The 20,685-nt window shown below is 35.1% G+C and overlaps 1 protein-coding gene across 2 annotated transcripts in view; it reads left to right on the top strand.

Annotated features, from left to right (window-relative positions):
* Positions 1–20,685, top strand: part of LOC127873761 (ADP-ribose glycohydrolase MACROD2-like) — a 54,498-nt gene that overhangs the window by 10,086 nt on the left and 23,727 nt on the right. For both annotated transcript variants that reach the window (XR_008046373.1, XM_052417726.1), the window contains exons 2-4: positions 12,533–12,655; positions 17,003–17,140; positions 20,079–20,174. Coding sequence is in view for 1 of the 2 variants with exons in the window: in XM_052417726.1 (XP_052273686.1) it covers positions 12,533–12,655; positions 17,003–17,140; positions 20,079–20,174 (357 nt within the window). In the remaining variant the exon portion in view is untranslated. The remainder of the gene's footprint in view (positions 1–12,532; positions 12,656–17,002; positions 17,141–20,078; positions 20,175–20,685) is intronic.

Raw genomic sequence — 20,685 nt, 5'->3', positions numbered from 1 at the left:
CAAGAATATTTAGTGCGATTCGCTACACAATTATGATGTCATTGATATAATTTTTCCTGAGGTATGTATTTACATGTGATTTAGCATATGTCAAAGTGTTTTTGATTTGTTCAAGGTCATAAATAGCATCGCTAAAATATATGTCACGTGGCAATTTTTTTTTAGACGTATCCCTATGTGGTATGTTTATGTAATTTTATGTCTAAATTTCCATATGTATGAATGGTCAACGCCCGCTTCGCGGGCTTTTGCCCGTATTACATAAAGAACGACATTGGACATGACATTTTTTTCTGGTTTTTAATGTATATGCATGATCAAGTAAAATCCACAGAGGCCTTTTCCTAGGTATTTTTCCAGGCACATTAGCTTTTGAACATTGGCTCTAAAATCAAAAGTTCTTCAATCTACAATTTTGAAACTTCATACCAGTATGTAGCTGCACCTTGATGAGTTCTACATGCCACAACCAAAGGGTCACTAGGTCAAAGGTCAAGGTCATTGTGACCTTAAAAAAATTAATCTGACAAGCTTTCATTTATTGTCCCCTACCGGTGAAACCGGAGGGGACTTACGGTTTGCGCTCTGTGTGTCAGTCTGTCAAGCTTTAATTTATTGTCCCCTACCAGTGAAACCGGAGTGGACTGATGGTTTGCGCTCTTTGTGGCAGTCTTTCAGTCTGTCTGTCAGTCCGTCACACTTTTCTGGATCATGCGATAACTTTAAAAGTTCTTCATATTTTTTCATGAAACTTGAAACATGGACAGATGGCAATATGGAGATTATGCACGTCAATTCATTTTGCTCCTACATCAAAAATTGTGGTTGCTATGGCAACAAATATATGAAAAAAGTTTTTTTACTGACAATGGTGGAGTTTCATGGGTAGGGCACAATATTGCTTGGCAATCTCTTGTTCAAAACTGCACCCGCAGCTGAGCGTGGCACCCGTTAGGCGGTGCTCTTGTTTATTGCTGAATTATCGTTACAGTATCTCTTCTCGAACCTCACCTTTTTTCAAACCCTACATTTGTTTACATTTTATACACATGCGCGCACATGCACTTCGTCACCATTTTTTGTGTATAAGTAAATTGTTAACGCATACTCGCACGTAGCGACAAATCTACGAAAATGCATCAAAAACCTGTAGAATAAGTAGATTAATCATAAAACACGTAAAAATCATAGTATTCCTTAATGCTTTTTACATATGTAATGATTCTTATTAAAAAAAACATATGAAAACATGCTCTTATTTTCGTTTTCAACTTTGCTAGACAATTTACACAAATCGGCTGTTGTAATAAGTCACGTGACCATGGTCAAATCATGGGGCGAATTATATTTTAATGGTGTTCACTGAAGGGTTTGAAAGCAGGTACTGGTTATTTGGGCGGCATTGAAAGTTTTACATGATATCTAAAATGGTGGTGCTGGAAACGTGCAAACAATCTGTAATAAAAAGAGGAAAACATAAAATTTAAAGTTGCCAGCCATGTAGAAACAAGTTATTTATCAAAAAGAGTTCCTATTAATATGTTTCACTACTTTCAATCTTAATCGTCACTATATTTGACATGTCAAAAATTAAGAGGTTCAAAAGATGGTTCGTATATGATAGTGAATAACTAAGAGCAGCATGTCCTCGATTGATCATTGAGCAATAATAACATACTTATTATTCATGAGAACTTTGTCTTGCTTCTGCTGCTGCCAAAAAACCAATAACCATGATCAGAAAATCAAGAGTTGCAGCAACAATGTTTTGGAAGTTAAGGCACAGCTGTACTGCTGTGCTTAAACTGCCAAGTCCGGATCTGCATTCCTAACTGTTTTGTCACAACATTTAAAACAATTCACTAAAACAGTTTGTACAATTGACCTATTTTAATTTCCGATATATATCACAAATTTCAAACACTATGCCATTGGTTGTAAGTTATAACACCTATAAAAAGGTGTTTGTAACAGTGATACTTTAACCCTAATGTACATTTATTTAAATGTGTTTAACACATGAGATCAAATGCCTTTGTTATCTAATAAGGTTATAAGCAAAGGACTTTTAAAAGCTACTCTCTTTTTATGCTCCCGAAAATTTTGGGGTAGCATATAGTTGCCAGTTTGAAGTTCCTTCCGTACTTCCTTCCTTCTGTCACACTTTTGTTACCGTTTCTCATAGTCATAGCACCTTCAATACTTTACTGATATCTTTTATATTTGGCATGTAGGTACCTTGCATGGACCTCTACCTTTTGATGAGGTTTGAGGTCACTGGGGTCAAGGTCACCGAGGCTAATAATAGATTTTTCCGTCACACTTTTGTTACAGTTTCACATAGCACCTTTAATACTTTACCGATCTCTTTCATATTTGGCATGTAGGAACCTTGCCTGGACCTCTACCTTTTGATGAGGTTTGAGGTCACTGGGGTCAAGGTCACAGAGGCTTATAATAGAATTTTTAGGTGGTTATTAACACATAGATTAACAAAGCGCATCATCGGGGAGCATCCATCAGTTTCACTGATATTCTTGTTTTATTTCCATCGGAAACAGAGAAAATACTGATTTCAATTAACCAAGCATACATTTATCGGAGTAAACAATCATTGTGTTAACCCTTTACCACTTAGATAATAGATATAATGTATTTCAGGGATCATATTTTCCCGCAACATCAATCGGTCCGGATATAAATGGGGAAAAGTATCCTAAAATGTACATCAGAAATCATGAACAATTACCTTACAATATATACCATTGATTTTGCCATTCATGAAGGTGGTATAATACATGTACAAGTAAAATTCCCTTTGGCATTTTTTTTAAACGTAACGAGTTTTCTCAACTGGTTTTATCATTTGGTATTTCATTGTTGTTTCGTGTGCTGTTTTATCAGACTTTTATCATCGTTGTCAATATTATTAATCTGTGTAAGTCTATACCGATGTTTTAAATTGTTGTCGACTCGATAATATCTTACAAACATGTACTGAACCAAACAAATAACTGTGCGTAGGTTGGCTACTGACAACAACAAACCAAATAATTAAGAAATAATTTGTTGTCAAATAACCTGCGACCGATAGTTTCACGCCGGGTATGCGAATACTTCGTTTACGGATGGCACTTCACTTACAGAGAACAACAAACGCCACGCGCGAGAGGTGAGTTCTTCAGCTTTTTTGTATTTATGTTCTGTTTATTTGGTTTTTAGACACAGAACATTGTTTGGGTGATTAATGGTATAGCACTTCGTATTGCGAAGAAAGAAATTCGCGCAAAAACGGTGAATTATTAAAAAAAAACGATAAAATTTCATCGATAATCAGCATGAATTGAATGATCAGTACATATTTAAACAAAATAAACATACTTGGAAATAAATCAAGAACGTGCTTACTATTCGAAATAAAAGATCAATATATCCAGTAATGTTACAACATGTTACATTTTAGTTTACTAATGTATTTGAGAAAATTCAAATGTTTTAAGAGTCGCATGCACATTTTTCATCTGCACTTCGTTTACCGATCATCTAAAAAACAATGGCACTTCGTTTCCTGACATCTAGACACTTTTTTCCAGATATAACACACTCGTATTTTTTGAATCAAAAATGCAGAATTCGCTGTGGAATACTGTTAAAGTAAGCAGGCAATAAATAAAAATGTATGTACTTAGTACGCAAATAAAAAACGAATAACCGAAGCATGTTCTTATCCCTTTGAAATATGATTATGATTTGGTATAAATGTGAAAGATAAATGTTAAACAAATTGGATATGTCTAATGAGTAAAATCTATATGACGATATATTTTAAATTACGTTCTAAGCGGTTGATCTGAAGCATTTATCTTTATGTCCAAATGAAGGTACTAAGGCTATTTTCTTTTATATTAGATAGCATGTCATGAATAATCACTCTGCTTAAACTGCCTCTCAGAGATTAATATCAGCAGCGATGCAGGTTCGAAATTCTATTGGAACTTTTTGGCTCAATGCCAATAAACGAAAATAGCAATAAAAGAACGGGCGGGGTTGATTTAATCACACGATAGTGGTGTAAAAATTATGCATATCCGTCTTTTTTTAAATATAAACACAACACATGCTGCATATGAAGTTCTATCCAATATAGCACCCTAAACTTCGTTTGTGTGCAATATAGCACCCTAAACTTCGTTTGTGTGGGTATACTAAGTACTGACTCCATAATATGACATTTAAACATTTTATGTACGCATTCCTTTTTTTTCCAGAATAAGTTAATTTTACGATTTAATTTTAACCGTGATTCTTAAAACTCAACCAATACAGTGATTTAGGGTCAGGTGAATCGCACTTCGAGCAAACGTTAGCGTTGCGTAAGGGGAAGTGCTCCCTATAAGCAGGGCTCAAAATACAGGGAGTTTTACCATTCTCTTTTTAATTTTGTTGCTACGCATAAGTATCGTCTTGATGATGCGATTCAAATAAGCACAACCGACATAGGATTTTATGAAGAACAAATGTGTATTTGCGTCATAAAGACCCCTTCACTACCGTTATCTAGAGCCCTGCTATAAGTAAAATTAAACACGATTGTGTTGATTCGCATTATCCGTAAACATTTATTTAATAATAAATATTATCTTATTTGAAAATTGCAATTATAATAAACATAGTATAAATTAATAGTCATGTGATTTTTGAAAAATATATTTTAAAAATGTTTCGTATGAATAGCCATAATATAAATAAATGCATTTGAGGTAGAAGATAAAACTCAGTTATTAGAGTGCCCGCTTTGTTGAAAGTCTCCGTAATCTGAAGTGCCCTTTATCGGTAAACAAAGTGGCTGCAACTTTATGTATGCCACCTATTACAAAATGTACTATCTTTGTTTATATTTCATTGAATGCTATCAAAATTTCAGTATTTGAAGTACAGTGATTACTCTACATGCTGGAATAGCAAAAAATTTCTTGCAATAATTCTAAGTAGTTTTGTTTTGTTAAAATGTTTACTGTTCATCCAGTTTATGCTGTTTTCCGATCAAATTTTCTATTTTTTGGGCAAAACTGTTCCATTCTTCCGTGAAATTGTGTATTCCCAATACAAAAGGATACACCATTTATCAACTCGACCATGTGTCTTGTCTTAAAAACTAATCTTTAGGATATAACTTTAAATAAAACAGAGGAACTTACCTCTAGCGCGTGGCGTTTGTTGTTCTCTGTTAGTGAAGTGCCATCCGTAAACGAAGTATTCGCATACCCGGCGTGAGTTTAGATGCGTAGGGATTTAATCACGAGAGCAAAGCATTTGAAACCACGCATCTAATTTTCCGGTGGTGAGTTATTCAACAACAAAGTATAAAGTACACGAATTATTTCGATTCTAACACGGTTTTTCTAAAGATGTATTCAATGTATATTATTGTTCTTGTGTACTATTTTATGTGAAGTTCCGCCCATAAAAATAACTTTCGGCTGTTCTGTCGATCAGATCCGCGACTTTCATGCATAATTATATTACCGGATTATTACGCTGGTGGAAAATGTATCGGCATGTTTTGTTTAGTTACAAGCGCGTGCTTTCAGACGCGTGTTTTCATATGCGTCTTTAATCCGCTGTTCACAAGTTTTTTATTCTTGGTCTGACGTGCAATAAACCGGTCCTGACCGGTTTAGAGCCTGCAGCGGATGGTTTATCACACCTAATCGAGATAAGAATGTCATTAGGGTGTGTTAGCATGTACACTGTGTAATCGATTTCATGACATGGGAATTTTAATAGCAAACAGAATCGGACCGACTGTTTGGGATTTTCACTCGGTCTTTCCTGACCCCAAACGGTCTAGGACCGACAAAACCGAAAAAATATGATCCCTGTATTTTGATTATTTTGAGGCATGTGTAGTCTCTTGAAAAGTTATATTTAATTAAAGACCTTTCTTACTAGATTCAATTTTTATGCCCCTAAAGGAGGGCATATAGTGATCGCACTGTCCGTCTGTCTGTGCGTCACACTTTGCGTTTAGGTTTCGAAAAATGCTATTTGATAAGCATGTGTATATGGACAAGGCCTTTCCACACACACACAATTTTTGACCCCTGTGACCTTGACCTTAGGGTCCGTGTTTAGGTTTCGAAATCTGTGTTTAGGTTTCGAAAAATGCTCATAACTTCTATCAAAGTGTTCATAGGGGGCATATGTCATTCTATGGTGACAGCTCTTGTTAAATGCTTTATTTCCAACCGTTAGATACTGATGAGCAGCAAACGGCATAAAACCTGAACACAGGGCTTGCCACAGGCCATTTAACGAACCCTCGCCGGGGCGCTTGAATTTCGAAATCAGGGTCCCCGGGGCGCTTGAAATTTTCCGATCAGTGTATTTTTCAGTAAAAGTAGGTGGAGATTGTAAATTTTTTTTTCAAGATTTCTCTATCAGTGTATCAATATTCCCTGTTTTAAAAGAGCACCCGGTACCTACTTTCACAAGTAATCGTCTTAAACACCACATGGGGTAATGGATAATCCACTGATAAGAGATAGCATGACACGCGTATCGATTATTCTAGCCACATTACACAGTCATTTAAATGCTGACAGGGATGAATCAGGCAACTTTCCAGTCGTCAAACTGTGATGTTCATCGTCCAATCGGTTACGCGAATGCTTATGAGGGCGGGGTTAACTATCGACCATTATTTTTGATTGACGTCGGGCACAAAGTAAGAGTTTATCGCAGTTTGATTAGCAAGAAGTTGTACCATTTACGTAATATAAAACCGATAACTAGTACAGTACAGTACGTTAAAGATGGTTTCGGGCATCATCATCACACCTTTTTACTGTAAACAAGTGTTACCTATGACTCATAATTAATACGAGAAATTAATTGCAAGTGGTAATTACTTCTAGCGAGTAAGTTGTGCAAATAACTCCCGGTTACAATTATGCGATAACAATTTCATTCAAGTACAAGTATATTTCATCATGTCCATTTATATTACTGATTGACCTCGTTTTTCTGACATTTATTCGACACGAAATGCGCTTTAACAAATTTTCGTTGAATAAAGGCACACTTGTAAATGTTTCGTCCGATAATCGTTACTTAAGTTAGAAGACGGATGATGGCAACCAGCCATAATCCTCGTGGACAACGTGAATTTCATGCAAAATTTCCGTCAGAACATTAATTCGACTCGTAAAGTGTTTAAACAAATTATTGTTGAATTCATAACGCAACTGTTAATATTTGTTGAAATCTCAAATGGGGATAATGAATTTTGTAATCCGAAACCCATTCCCGTAAGTCGATGTTAACGCGTTGTTAATCCGAAACACTCTTCCGAATGTAAATATTACCGCACTGTTAAAATATTCTTGCTTCAAATTAGCAGTGCAAATTTATTTTGTGTTGAATCTTTTTCTAAATTAAAAAGAGCACGAAAATTATGCAGCATGTACAACGTCGCGTCTTTTGCAAAGAAAGCGTGAGTGTATTGAGCGTTTTAACAAGCACACAACACGTCACGGGATTGACGCATGTTCAGAGGCAATATTTCATCAAATCTATAAATAGTTAATTAACATTTATTTGATACTATAGAAAAATGGCAAGGTTTGGGTTAAATAAATAATCGAGAGCTTTTATTGTAAATATTAACCAGAAAATGATTTATAAAAACGGAATAAACAGGATTATCAGGTATTAAATAGAAACTTGAAAAGTAGAAAGTATACAGTAATAGAGTCAGGTTGAAACGGATGTATTGGGGAATCGTTCGAGTCGGGATTTTACTATCTGTGCGGGAAAGTTTTAAGACAATTAAACATTATAAAAAAATATATATATTTTTTAATGACTGGGGTATTTTCTTGAAGAGTCATAGCACATCAAATGATGTCTTTTAAAGCTGTTTTTCTTTGAGTTATAACGCACCACAGAATGTGAATTGACACGTTAAATTAAAAAAAAAAATCAACGTTGGCAGGGGACACCCCTCCCGAACCACCCCTAGCAGCCCCGGGGCGCCTGACAAAGATCTTGTGGAAAGCACTGCTGAACAGACTGCGAGTAACTTGCAGGCTGTTCTGGTTTTATGCTGTTTGCACATAGCCATTTTCACTTTGCTTCTGAGTGGGAAAGGGTTAATTAAGCTAATTATAATACTTATTATAGTGTTAATACTTATAAATGCTGCAAAAGCAACCTGCCACATACTTAACAGCGTTGACCTCCTTAAGGGACACAAATCTATTGTCTCTCGAGACTAGTGGACACCAACAATGCTTTTACTATTTGTTGTGTCTGCAAAATACATTATCTGTTTTTTTAAAGCTATGATATATTTTTTAATGAAAGAATTTGGATAATGTATACATGAATTGATTACAATCTTTTAGTCTACCTAATAGTAATACAATTATAATGATAATAGGTGTTACATGCAGGGCTCAACATTAACAGTTGTCCTATTGCCCCTGGCAAGTAAAAGTTGGGTCCGGGCAAGTTATTTTATAATCTAGTTGTCTGCACAGGCAAGTGCAAAAAAGAACAAAGAGCATTAAATTTAGACTTTAATAAGACTTAAATTGCTGTAAAAATTTTGTTAAATGTGCAAAAATAAAAAGGTTTGATGGTGTATCATTTTGATCTTTATTAGAAAAATATGAGGTTTACAGTTAATGTGATATTTAATGTTTGGGCAAGTGGCTTTAGGTTCAGGGCAAGTAGATTTTCTAAGTACTTGCCCAGCAGGGCAAGTTGGTTTTTAGGTTAATGTTGAGCCCTGACATGTACCTTTTTTACAGGCAAAAGCTTATTTGATAAACATGTATGTTAATAAATCAATACATTTAAGTATATCATTGTGTAGTTAAGCATTTGTATCCTTTGAATAAAACACAACTTAAATGTTGTTTCACATGATCCAAGCTGTATACTAATATACTGGTATAAATACAATTGTATGCTGTTGTGGTATTTTTATTCATCCACTGGAATTTGAACCTGGCTAATGCTGTTAATTAAAGCTGAAACTGATTTAATTGTTAAAAAGTTACCGGCCCACCCCTGAAAAAAACACCTTAAACAACAACAACAACGTGTCAAAGCAATTTTTAATTGTCATGTTAAGGATTATTAATCCATTCTTATGTAGAAGTACAAACACTTAATTGCAACGGAAATACTTCATATATGTAATAACTGGCATGTAAAAGTACAAAACACTTGATTGCAAAGAAAATAATTCATACATGTAATAACTGGTATCTTTCTTGGTATAACTTTTCTTTTCCAACTTATTATACCTCCATTACTATTGGTAATGGGGGCTATATAGGAGTCACTTTGTCGGTCTGTCGGTCGGTCTGTCTGTTCCAAAAATTTCATCTGATCTTCACCAAACTTGGTCAGAAGTTGTACATGTATCTGGATGATGTCTAGGTCAGGTTTGAATATGGGTAATGCAGGATCAAAAAGTAGGTCACGGGGTCACTTAGTGCGTTTTAAACATAAAGTTTGTCTGGACCATAACTATGTCATTTATCGTTAGATTTTTAGCTCCTCTATTATATATGAAATATATATAGTGGAGCTATCCTACTCACCCCTGCGTCGGCGTGAGCGTTAGCGTAAGCGTCTGCATTAGCGTGCAAATGTTAAAGTTTTCTTACTACCCCAACTATTTTCAATGTCCCTTGACATATTGCTTTCATATTTTGCATACTTGTTTACCAACATGACCCCAACCTATAAACAAGAGCAGACAACTCTATCAAGCATTTGGTCATAATTATGGCCCCTTTTCCACTTAGAATATGCAGCAAATGTTAAAGTTTGCGTACTACCCCAACTATTTTAAGCTCGACTATTATATATATAAAATATATATAGTGGAGCTAACCTACTCACCCCGGTGTCGGCGTCTGCGTTAGCGTAAGCGTCTGCGTTAGCGTGCAAATGTTTAAGTTTTCGTATTACCCAAAATATTTTCTTTGTCCCTTGACATATTGCTTTCATATTTTGCGTACTTGTTTACCAACATGACCCCAGCCTATAAATAAGAGCAGACAACTCTATCAAGCATTTGGTCATAATTATGGCCCCTTTTCCACTTAGAATATGCAGCAAATGTTAAAGTTTGCGTATTACCCTAACTATTTTCAATGTCCCTTGACATATTGCTTTCATACGGTATTTTGCATACTTGTTAACCATCACGACCCCAACCTATAAACAAGAGCAGACAACTCTATTAAGCATTTTGTCATAATTATGGCCCCTTTTCCACTAAGAATTTGCAGCAAATGTTAAAGTTTGCACACTACCCCGACTATTTTCAATGTCCCTTGACATATTGCTTTCATATTTTGCATACTTGTTAACCATCATGACCCCAACCTATAAACAAGAGCAGACAACTGTATCAAGCATTTTGACAGAATTATTGCCCCTTTTATACTTAGAATATGCATATAATTGATAAATCTATGTAAAAGTTTGCGTACTACCCCAAATATTTCCTATATCCTTTGACATATTGCTTTTATATGTTGCATACTTTTTTACCAACATGACCCCAACCTATAAACAAGAGCAGACCACTGTATCAAGCATTTTGACATAATTATGGCCCCTTTTACACTTAGATATTTGAATATTTTGCTTAAATTGCCATAACTTCTTTATTTATAATCACATTTTATTACTTTGACAAAACAACACTTACCTGAATACCACAATGGATTCCACCCAAACAATACCCCACCCAGAATCCCCCCCCAACCTCTCCCCCCATTTTTTTTAAACATCATCTAATAAATTACCACACCCCACATTATACCCCCCTCTCACCCCACTACCCCCCTACCCCCCCCCATTTTTTTTTAATCATCATCCAATAAATTACCACAGCCCACATTATAGCCCCCTCTCAACCCCCCCTACCCCCCCCCCCCCCCCCCAATTAATTTTGTTATTTTTTCCTTTTTTTATTTTTGAAAGATCGTCTCATAAATTATTGAATATGATCAATTTCCCCATGATGGCTTACGTTACACTGTCAAGCACTCAAATAGTCGAGCGCGCTGTCCTATGACAGCTCTTGTTAAATGACTTGGTACATTTGTTATCACGGGACAATGTGTCATGCGAAACAAGTACGTTGATATCTCCACGGTCAAGGTCACACTTGGAGTTTCCTATAAATGAGCATGTCCGGGCCATAACTATTTCGTTGGTTGTGAGATTTTTAAATCATTTGGCACATTTGTTCATCATCATTGGATGGTGTGTCATGCGAAAGAATTACGTCAATATCTCCAAGGTCAAGGTCACACTTTGAGTTCAAAGGTCAAGAATGGCCATAAATGAGCTTGTCCGGGCCATTACTATGTCGTTTATTGTGAGATTTTGAAATCATTTGGCACATTTGTTCATTGAACTGTGTGTCATGCGAAAGAATAACGTTGATATCTGCAATGTCAAGGTCACACTTTGAGTTCAAAGGTAAAAAATGGCCATAAATGATCTTATCCGGGCCATTACTATGTCATTCATTGTGAGATTTTAAAAGTACCTGGTAATTTTATTCACAATGATTGGACGGTGTGTCATGTGAAAGAATTACGCCGATATCTCCAAGGTCAAGGTCACACTTTGAGTTCAAAGGTAAAAAATGGCCATAAATGATCTTGTCGGGGCCATAACTATGTCATTCATTGTGAGATTTTAAAATTACTCGGTATTTTTGTTCACAACCATTGGACGGTGTGTCATGCAAAAGAATTACGTTAATATCTCCAAGGTCATGGTCACACTTACAGTTCAAAAGTAAAAAATTGCCATAAATGAGTTTGTCTGTGCCATAACTATGTCGTTCATTCATTGTGAGATTTTAAAATGACTCTGTACATTAAAAGTTCACACTCATTGGACGGCGTGTTATGCGAAAGAATTTAAGAGTTCAAAGGTCAAAATGGCCATAAATGATAATGGCATAACAATTCTTAAAAATAGCCATACATGTAAATTAGCTTCTCTTGTTTTGTGAAGACAGCATGCAAAATATTCTGTGTCAATGCAGCATGTGGGGGTATATGTCACGTGTGCGACAAAGCTCTAGTTTTTTCCAGTTCAAATATATATTCCACTCAGATGAGTAGAAATCAGCCGTTTTGTAGCCATTCTTAAATCATAGTCTTCAATGCATACACTAAGTTTGTAGCTGTATTGAAAGAAATTGAATATAAATGAATGTTAATTTATCAGCCATATTTTTTTATTTATACATTTCAATAACACATACATGTACTGTGCACATGAATATTATCAGTTATCATATGAGCTTATTTATCTGTTATCCATCAATTGTCCAGGCCTAGCTGCTACAATGTAGCTGAATTATGGTCCTTTATCTTTATGTCTACTGAAAATTATAAAGTGGATTTGTTTGTGTCCAAACATGTGTTGTAGGAGGCATCAATGTCTTTGAGACTGTGACACATTTCTACCTTTTTTTCAGAAAAGTACCTTAATATGCCATTGGATGAAAAGCGAACTAAGTACAAGTGTAAGAAGTATGTTACGGTCAATGAAATCAAGCCTTGGCAAGAACATGGACTAGCAGTGATAGAAAAGTATCCAGGTATGAACCTTTAACCCTTAGTTAGGTATTTTCATGCATTTGTAGTCCCTTAAAAAGTTATACATGTATTTTATTACAGACCTTTCTTACTAGATTCAAGTTTTTAAGGCTTCATTTCCAAGCCTTAGATACTGATGAGCAGCAAACAGCATAAAACCTGAATTGACTGCGAGTTTCCCGCTGGCTGTTCTGGTTTTATGCTGTTTGCACATAGCCATTTTCACTTTGCTTCTGAGTGGGAGAGGGTTAAAGATATGTTGCTTTTGAGTTCTTTTTAATGTTACATGTATTTGTATGCAAACAAATATGGAGGAAGTATTTAAGACATTTTTTAACAGTTTCCAAAAGAATATAAAATATTTGTCCTTGTTTAAATGCATAAAAAGAAATTTTCTTGGGGTGGAGATGCTAGGTCTATTTCATACATGCTTTGTGCATGAAATGTGGAAGAAACTCCCAGATTAGTGCAAGAGGTATTATCTTATCAGTATACATGCAGTTTATCCCCGCCAATTTTTTTTTTGGAGGGGATATAGTAATAGTCTCAGTCTGTCTCTGCGTCCATCTTTCCGTCTGAAACTTTGTCCAGAGCATAACTCCAAATCTATTCAACAGATTTACTTTAAACTTAGAATTTATAAACAGATGGCAACTAGGAGAAGTGCAGTGACCAAGAACCATAACTTTATCTACCTTAGTTTTTAAATTATCTCCCTTCATATAATTTCAAAGTAAATTTTTTTCCGAAGCAAAACTCTTAATCTACTGAAGGGATTTACTTAAAACTTGAAATATAAACAGATAGCATGTAGGAGAAGTGCAGTGACTAAAAACCATAACTCTATCTACCTTAGTTTTTGAATTATCTCCCTTTATTTAATTTCAAAGTAATTTTTTGTCCAGAGCATAACTCTAAATCTACTGAAGGAATTTACTTGAAACTTGAAATATAAATAGATGGCAAGTAGGAGAAGTGCAGTGACTAAGAACCATAACTATATCTACCTTAGTTTGTATGCCCCCGGTAGGGTGGCATATAGCAGTTGAACTTTCTGTCAGTTCGTCTGTCAGTCTGTGCGTCCGTCTGAAAACTTTAACATTGGCCAAAACTTTTGCAATATTGAAAATAGCAACTTTATATTTGGCATGCACGTGTATCTCATGAAGCTGCACATTTTGAGTGGTGAAAGGTAAAGGTAAAGGTCAAGGTCATCCTTCAAGGTCAAAAGTAATAAAATACAATCCAAGGGAAGTAAAAAGCATTAAAAAGGAGATAATTTCTAAACCTGCCAAATGATATATTGAAATTGTATTTCAAAGGGGCGCAATAGGGGTCATTGTGTTTGGCAAGTCGAGCTACAAAGACCTTGAGAAGAGACCAGTAGGACCTGTAAATAAACTCTGATACACACACACACACACACACACACACACACACACACACACACACACACACACACACACACACACACACACACGGGCATTGTGTTTCAGACAAACACATCTCTTGTTGAATTATCTCCCTTTATTTGATTTCAAAGTTATTTTTAGCTCATCTATTTTTTGAAAAAAAATTATGAGCTATTGTCATCACCTTGGCGTCGGCGTCGGCGTTGGCGTCCGGTTAAGTTTTGCGTTTAGGTCCACTTTTCTCAGAAAGTATCAATGCTATTGCATTCAAACTTGGTACACTTACTTACTATCATGAGGGGACTGGGCAGGCAAAGTTAGATAACTCTGGCGTGCATTTTGACTGAATTATGTGCCCTTTTTATACTTAGAAAATTTAAAATTTTGGTTAAGTTTTGCGTTTAGGTCCACTTTTTTCAGAAAGTATCAATGCTATTGCATTCAAACTTGGTACACTTACTTACTATCATGAGGGGACTGGGCAGGCAAAGTTAGATAACTCTGGCGTGCATTTTGACAGAATTATGTGCCCTTTTTATACTTAGAAAATTGAAAATTTTGGTTAAGTTTTGTGTTTAGGTCCATTTTATTCCTTAAGTATCAAAGCTATTGCTTTCATACTTAAATCACTTACTAACTATCATAAGGGGACTGTGCAGGCAAAGTAATGTAACTCTGACTGGCATTTTGACAGAATTATGTGCCCATTTTATACTTAGAAAATTGAAAATTTGGTTATGTTTTGTGTTTAGGTCCACTTTATTCCTACAGTATCAAAGCTATTGCTTTCATACTTGCAACACTTATTAACTATCGTAAGGGGACTGTGCAGGCAAAGTTATGTAACTCTGACTGGCATTTGGACGGAATTATGGGCCCTTTATACTTAAAAAATTGAAAGTTTGGTTAAGTTTTGTGTTTTGGTCCACTTTACCCCTAAAGTTTCATAGATATTGCTTTCATACTTGGAACACTCGCAAACTGTCATAAGGGTACAGTAAAAGGACAAGTTGCATAACTCTGGATGTCATTTTTACGGAATTATGGCCCTTTTTTGACTTAGTAACTTTGAATATATGGTTAAATTTTGTGTTTCGATCCACTTTACTTCTTAAGTATCAAGGCTATTGCTTTCAAACTTCAAATACTTTCATGCTAACATGAGGTTACTGTATCTGGCAAGTTGAATTTTACCTTGACCTTTGAATGACCTTGACTCTCAAGGTCAAATTATTAAATTTTGCTAAAATTGCCATAACTTCTTTATTTATGATTAGATTTGATTGATACTTTGACAAAACTACTCTTACCTGACATACCACAATAGACTCCACCCAAACCATCGCCCGTGCCCCCCCCTTCCCCCCCCCCCCCCCCCCGAATCCCCCCCCCACAATTTTTTTTTTTTTTTTTTTTTAAGATCATCTCACAAATGACCACCACACCCTCACACTATACCCCCCCCCACCTCACCCTCCCATTTTTTTTTAAAACAGTTAAAAAAAAAAACTATTTATTTTGATTATTTTATGTTTGAAATACCGTCCAACCATCGCACCCAAGAATCCCCCCCCCACCCCCCACCCCCCTCCCCCCACCCCCCACCCGAATCCCCCTCCCTAAATTTTTTTTTTTTTTTTTTTTTAAGATCATCTCACAAATTACCACCACACCCTCACACTATACCCCCCCACACCCCCCCGCCCAATTTTCTTTTGAAACGGTTAAAAAACAAATATTTATTTTTATTATTTTATGTTTGAAATACCCTCCTACCATCGCACCCAAGAATCCCCACCCCCACCCCCCCACCACCCCCCCCCCCACCCCCCGAATTTTTTTTTTCCTTTTTTTTGCATTTTTGGAACATAATGTAATAAATGTCCACACCCCCACACAATGCACCCCTCTTCACTCCACCCCTCCCTCCTTTGTGATTGAAAATGAGAGTCCCTTCACCTTTAAAAAGAAAATAGATGAGCGGTCTGCACCCGCAAGGCGGTGCTCTTGTTTATACAGAGCATTAACTCTAAATCTACTGAAGGGATTTTCTTGAAACAAGAAATATAAACAGATGGCAACTATGAGAAGTGCAGTGAACATGAACCATAACTCTTTTGGCCGTAGTTTTTTAATTAACTTCCTTTAAAAAATATTGTATTGTATTTATATTTTATTTATTTATATTTTTAAATTAAATTTAATTTCATAGTAAATATTTTTGCTTTTAAATTTTTAATATCTCCCTTTATCTAATTTTACAATAATACTATATAACTAATTGATCCTTGAAATATAAATAGATGACATAGGTGCCATGTTTAACAAATATTATTCTACTCTCTAAAACAAATGTTGTCATACAAGCAAACACATTTCGGCGGGGGATTTGGCACTACTGTGATAAGCTCTTGTTTTATTATTAGAAGAACTGGATTTAAGTTGTCATCAAGGTTAGTGTGTCTTTTACCATAAAATTTGCTGTTTGAGAAATCTTGTTAAGGCATAAAAGAGGCATCAATTTAATGTACAGATGAGTTTCAGTTTCAATCGATATTTGTATTATCCAAATTGTGTGCTACGTGTCATTATAACTATGTTCGATTCTTTAGTTGAGTTGTGGCTTAGACTGAATGTGGACGCCATTTTTTTCAGTATAAGCCACGCGATCCTATTCTTTTCTGGTATGAAAAATTGGCCTGGCTCAGTGGGCTGATATAATTTATATTTGCCCACTAGAAACGAATAACGGCTTGCGACATCATTTTGTTTCTATTTATAGTCACGATATGTGCTATATATTGATCACAGCAAAGATATCATGATGACTTGAGACTTGTAATAATTCAAGCATTCTGTCTTCCTTGTGTGACCTGGAGTTATCGGTAGTAAAGTGTGCTATTATTTGTAAAGTTTCTCCATGATAAACACTTTCAGCAAAAGATGTGGCTCCAAAGTATGAAGTTGATGATGAGTTGAATAAGAAAATTTCGCTCTGGACAGGGGACATAACTACTCTGGAAATTGATGCCATCATCAACGCTGCCAATAAAAGTTTGCTGGGTGGTGGAGGAGGTTTGCTAAAAATGTTTTGATGTAAATTTTAATACATTTACTTTTAAAATGAAAACCTGCCTAATACATACACATATTGGGCACACTCAACGGCACAATTTGAAAGCATGCTGGACGGATGAATACAAAAATGATTTCAATCAATCAGGTTCTATGAAACTTATTCAGATTAAATACATGTATTATTGAGTCAGACAGTTAGACAAATAGGCAAAAATAATTACCGTTCTGTCACCAAAATTTGATAACATGTCTTAGACAAATAGCCTTTGCAAAGTATACAAAAATGTGGAACATTCTCATAGCTTTTTTAGCTCCACTATTAGATATGAAATATATATAGTGGAGCTATCCTACTCACCCCGGCATCGAAGTTGCCGTTCCTGTTCCAGTGTCCGTTTGCGTACGGTGCAAATGTTAAAGTTTGCGTACTACCCCAAATATTTTAAATGTCCCTTTACATATTGCTTTCATATTTTGCATACTTGTTTACCATCATGACCCCAACCTATAAACAAGAGCAGACAACTGTATCAAGCATTTTTACAGAATTATTGCCCCTTTTATACTTAGAACATGCATATTATTGATAAATCTATGTTAAAGTTTGCGTACTATCACAAATATTTCCTATGTCCTTTGACATATTGCTTTTATATTTTGCATACTTGTTTACCAACATGACCCAAACCTATAAACAAGAGCAGATCACTGTATCAAGCATTTTGACATAATTATTGCCCCTTTTATACTTAGAATATGCATATTATTGATAAATCTTTGTTAAAGTTTGCGTACTACCCCTAATATTTCCTATATCCCTTGACATATTGCTTTCATATTTTGCATACTTGTTTACCAACATGACCCCAAATTATAAACACGAGCAGACAACTGTATCAAGCATTTTGACAGAATTATGGCCCCTTTTATACTTAGATAATTGAACATTTTGCTCAAATTGCCATAACTTCTTTTACTTATGATCAGATTTTATTAATACTTTGACAAAACAACACTTACCTGAATACCACAATGGATTCCACCCAAACAATACCCCACGCCCCAACCCAGAATCCCTGCCCCCCACCCCCCCCCCAATTTTATTTTTATTTTTTTATTTTTGAAAGCTCTAATAAATGACCACACCCCACATTATACCCCCCTCTCAACCCCCCTCCCCCCAATTTTTTTATTTTTTTTTCCTTTTTTTATTTTTGAAAGATCGTCTAATAAATTATTGAATATGAACAATTTCCCCATCATGGCTTACGTTATACTGTCAAGCACTCGAATAGTCGAGCGCGCTGTCCTCTGACAGCTCTTGTTTCATTTTAACATTGGCTAGCTTTAACAGACTATTGACTGATGAAATTTTGCATGTTTTCAATAATTCAACAATAGAACAGAATAATCAACAACCATTTTTCTACAGTAATTGGTATAACAGAGGCATTAAATTCTTAGAACACATATTTGACTTCAGGTCGAAAACCTTTTACAACTTGACACATTTAAATATTTGTACGATATTCTTACAAATGATTACCTCAAGTATTACACACTTATCAAAAGTATCCCCAAAAGCTACAAACAAAAACTAAGTGAACAAGATTTTTTTAACTACAACCATGACACATTACTTAAAAAAGGGGCTAAGTACAAAGAAAGCATGCAAATATTTATATAACCTACAACAAACCGTTGATGAAAATAAAACTAAACAGCAGCAAACATGGGAAAGCATCATGACTTTGTATAACAATAATATTGATTGGAAGAACACAGTCATATCAAATACCATTTAAAGCCACTATTGACAATAACTTATGCAACTTTCAATACAAAATTCTCCAACGTACATTACCTACTAATGCATACCTGTATAAATGTAAATTAACACCTTCAAATCTATGCTTATTCTGTGCTAGTTATAAAGAAAGTTTAATACATATTTTGTATGAATGTACTATTGTTCAACCAATATTGAGAGATCTTGAATACTATTTAGCCTATTTAGCAAGTAAAGATATATACATGTACATTGACCTTAACGTGCTTGACATAGTTTTTGGGACAAAAAAAAGTGGTGCAAATAATATGGTAATAAACTACATACTCATTCTTATGAAATCATATATATATATTCAGTGATAAAAATAGACACAAATCTCTAAATATTGAGATTTTCTAAAAAGCTCTCACAATGAAAATAAAATTGGAAGAAATAATAGTGTTTGATAGAAATAAAATAGACTTACACAAAACATATGGCAGAAATTTGTCACTCTCTAAATGATCTTGCCTATATCATAGTATTCCTTTCCGTTTTACCTTTTCCATGTTTTATCCCTTCACATTTTCATTTTTTTAAATATAATATTTTAGCATCATCTCTAAAATTGACTTCAACTTTTATGCAGAAATTGTATATAATATGAACATACTTTAATAACAATAATTGATATGTAGATGTTGTCAATGTATAACCTTGTTTTCATATGTATACGAGATGTATGTTGAAATTGAATTAAAAAAAAAATAAAAAAATTGCATGTTGTTTTAATACATGAAGCATATTTCAAAATATGACTTTGTTTATTTAGAGCTTTTTCAGAACAAATTTTAAAGACTTAAGAAAGCTTTGTGAAAATGGGCCAAACAAATACTTTGGTGAATAAATGTCTTTTAAGGGCATTTATGTAGCTGTATCAAACCAAAAGGGATTTAAGCTATTGTATCCATAACGAATTTCCATTTTAAGGCAAAACCATAAAGTGTATTGGAACATCTTTTAAGGTTTCATATACATGCATATAGGCAGAGAAGTTGTTACAGCTTTTTAAATGTTCATCATGTATACGATTACATTCTACATAAATTCTCCTAACATGATTTTTTTCAACTTCTCAAAGTCTGTACCGTTTATTTCTGTCAGTTGATGGATGTATTCACCGCATGGCTGGGTCGTACCTTTATGATGAATGTGTGACACTTAATGGATGTAGTACAGAGGACGCTAAACTCAGTGGAGGTGAGCTGCACACTTTGTTGTTCTCTGTAGTTTTTAGCCATTGGCTATACCTCTAATTTGTAGAAAATTTGTCTTGAAGTAAAATATAATATTCAAAAGATTTATTATGCCCCTCTTCGAAGAAGAGGGGTTATATTGTTTTGAACATGTTGGTCCGTCCACCGAATGTCTTTCGGATGATAACTTAAGAACGCTCACGCCTACGATCATGAAACTACATAGGCACATTGATCATGACTCGCAGATGACCCCTATTGATTTTCAGGTCACTAGGTCAAAGGTCAAGGTCATGTGACTCGAACCAGTAAAATGGTTTCCGGATGATAATTCAAGAACGCTTACGCCTAGGATCATGAAACTTTATAGGTACATTGATCATTACTCGCAGATGACCCCTATTATTTTTCAGGTCACTAGGTCAAATGTCAAGGTCACAGTGACAAAAAACGTATTCACACAATGGCTCCCACTACAATTGACAGCCCATATGGGGGGCATGCATGTTTTACAA

The sequence above is a fragment of the Dreissena polymorpha genome, chromosome 3 (assembly GCF_020536995.1).
Source record: "Dreissena polymorpha isolate Duluth1 chromosome 3, UMN_Dpol_1.0, whole genome shotgun sequence".
NCBI classification, from domain to species: domain Eukaryota; kingdom Metazoa; phylum Mollusca; class Bivalvia; order Myida; family Dreissenidae; genus Dreissena; species Dreissena polymorpha.
Note: the sequence above shows the minus strand (reverse complement) of the source record. Positions and strands in the feature narration are given on the sequence as shown.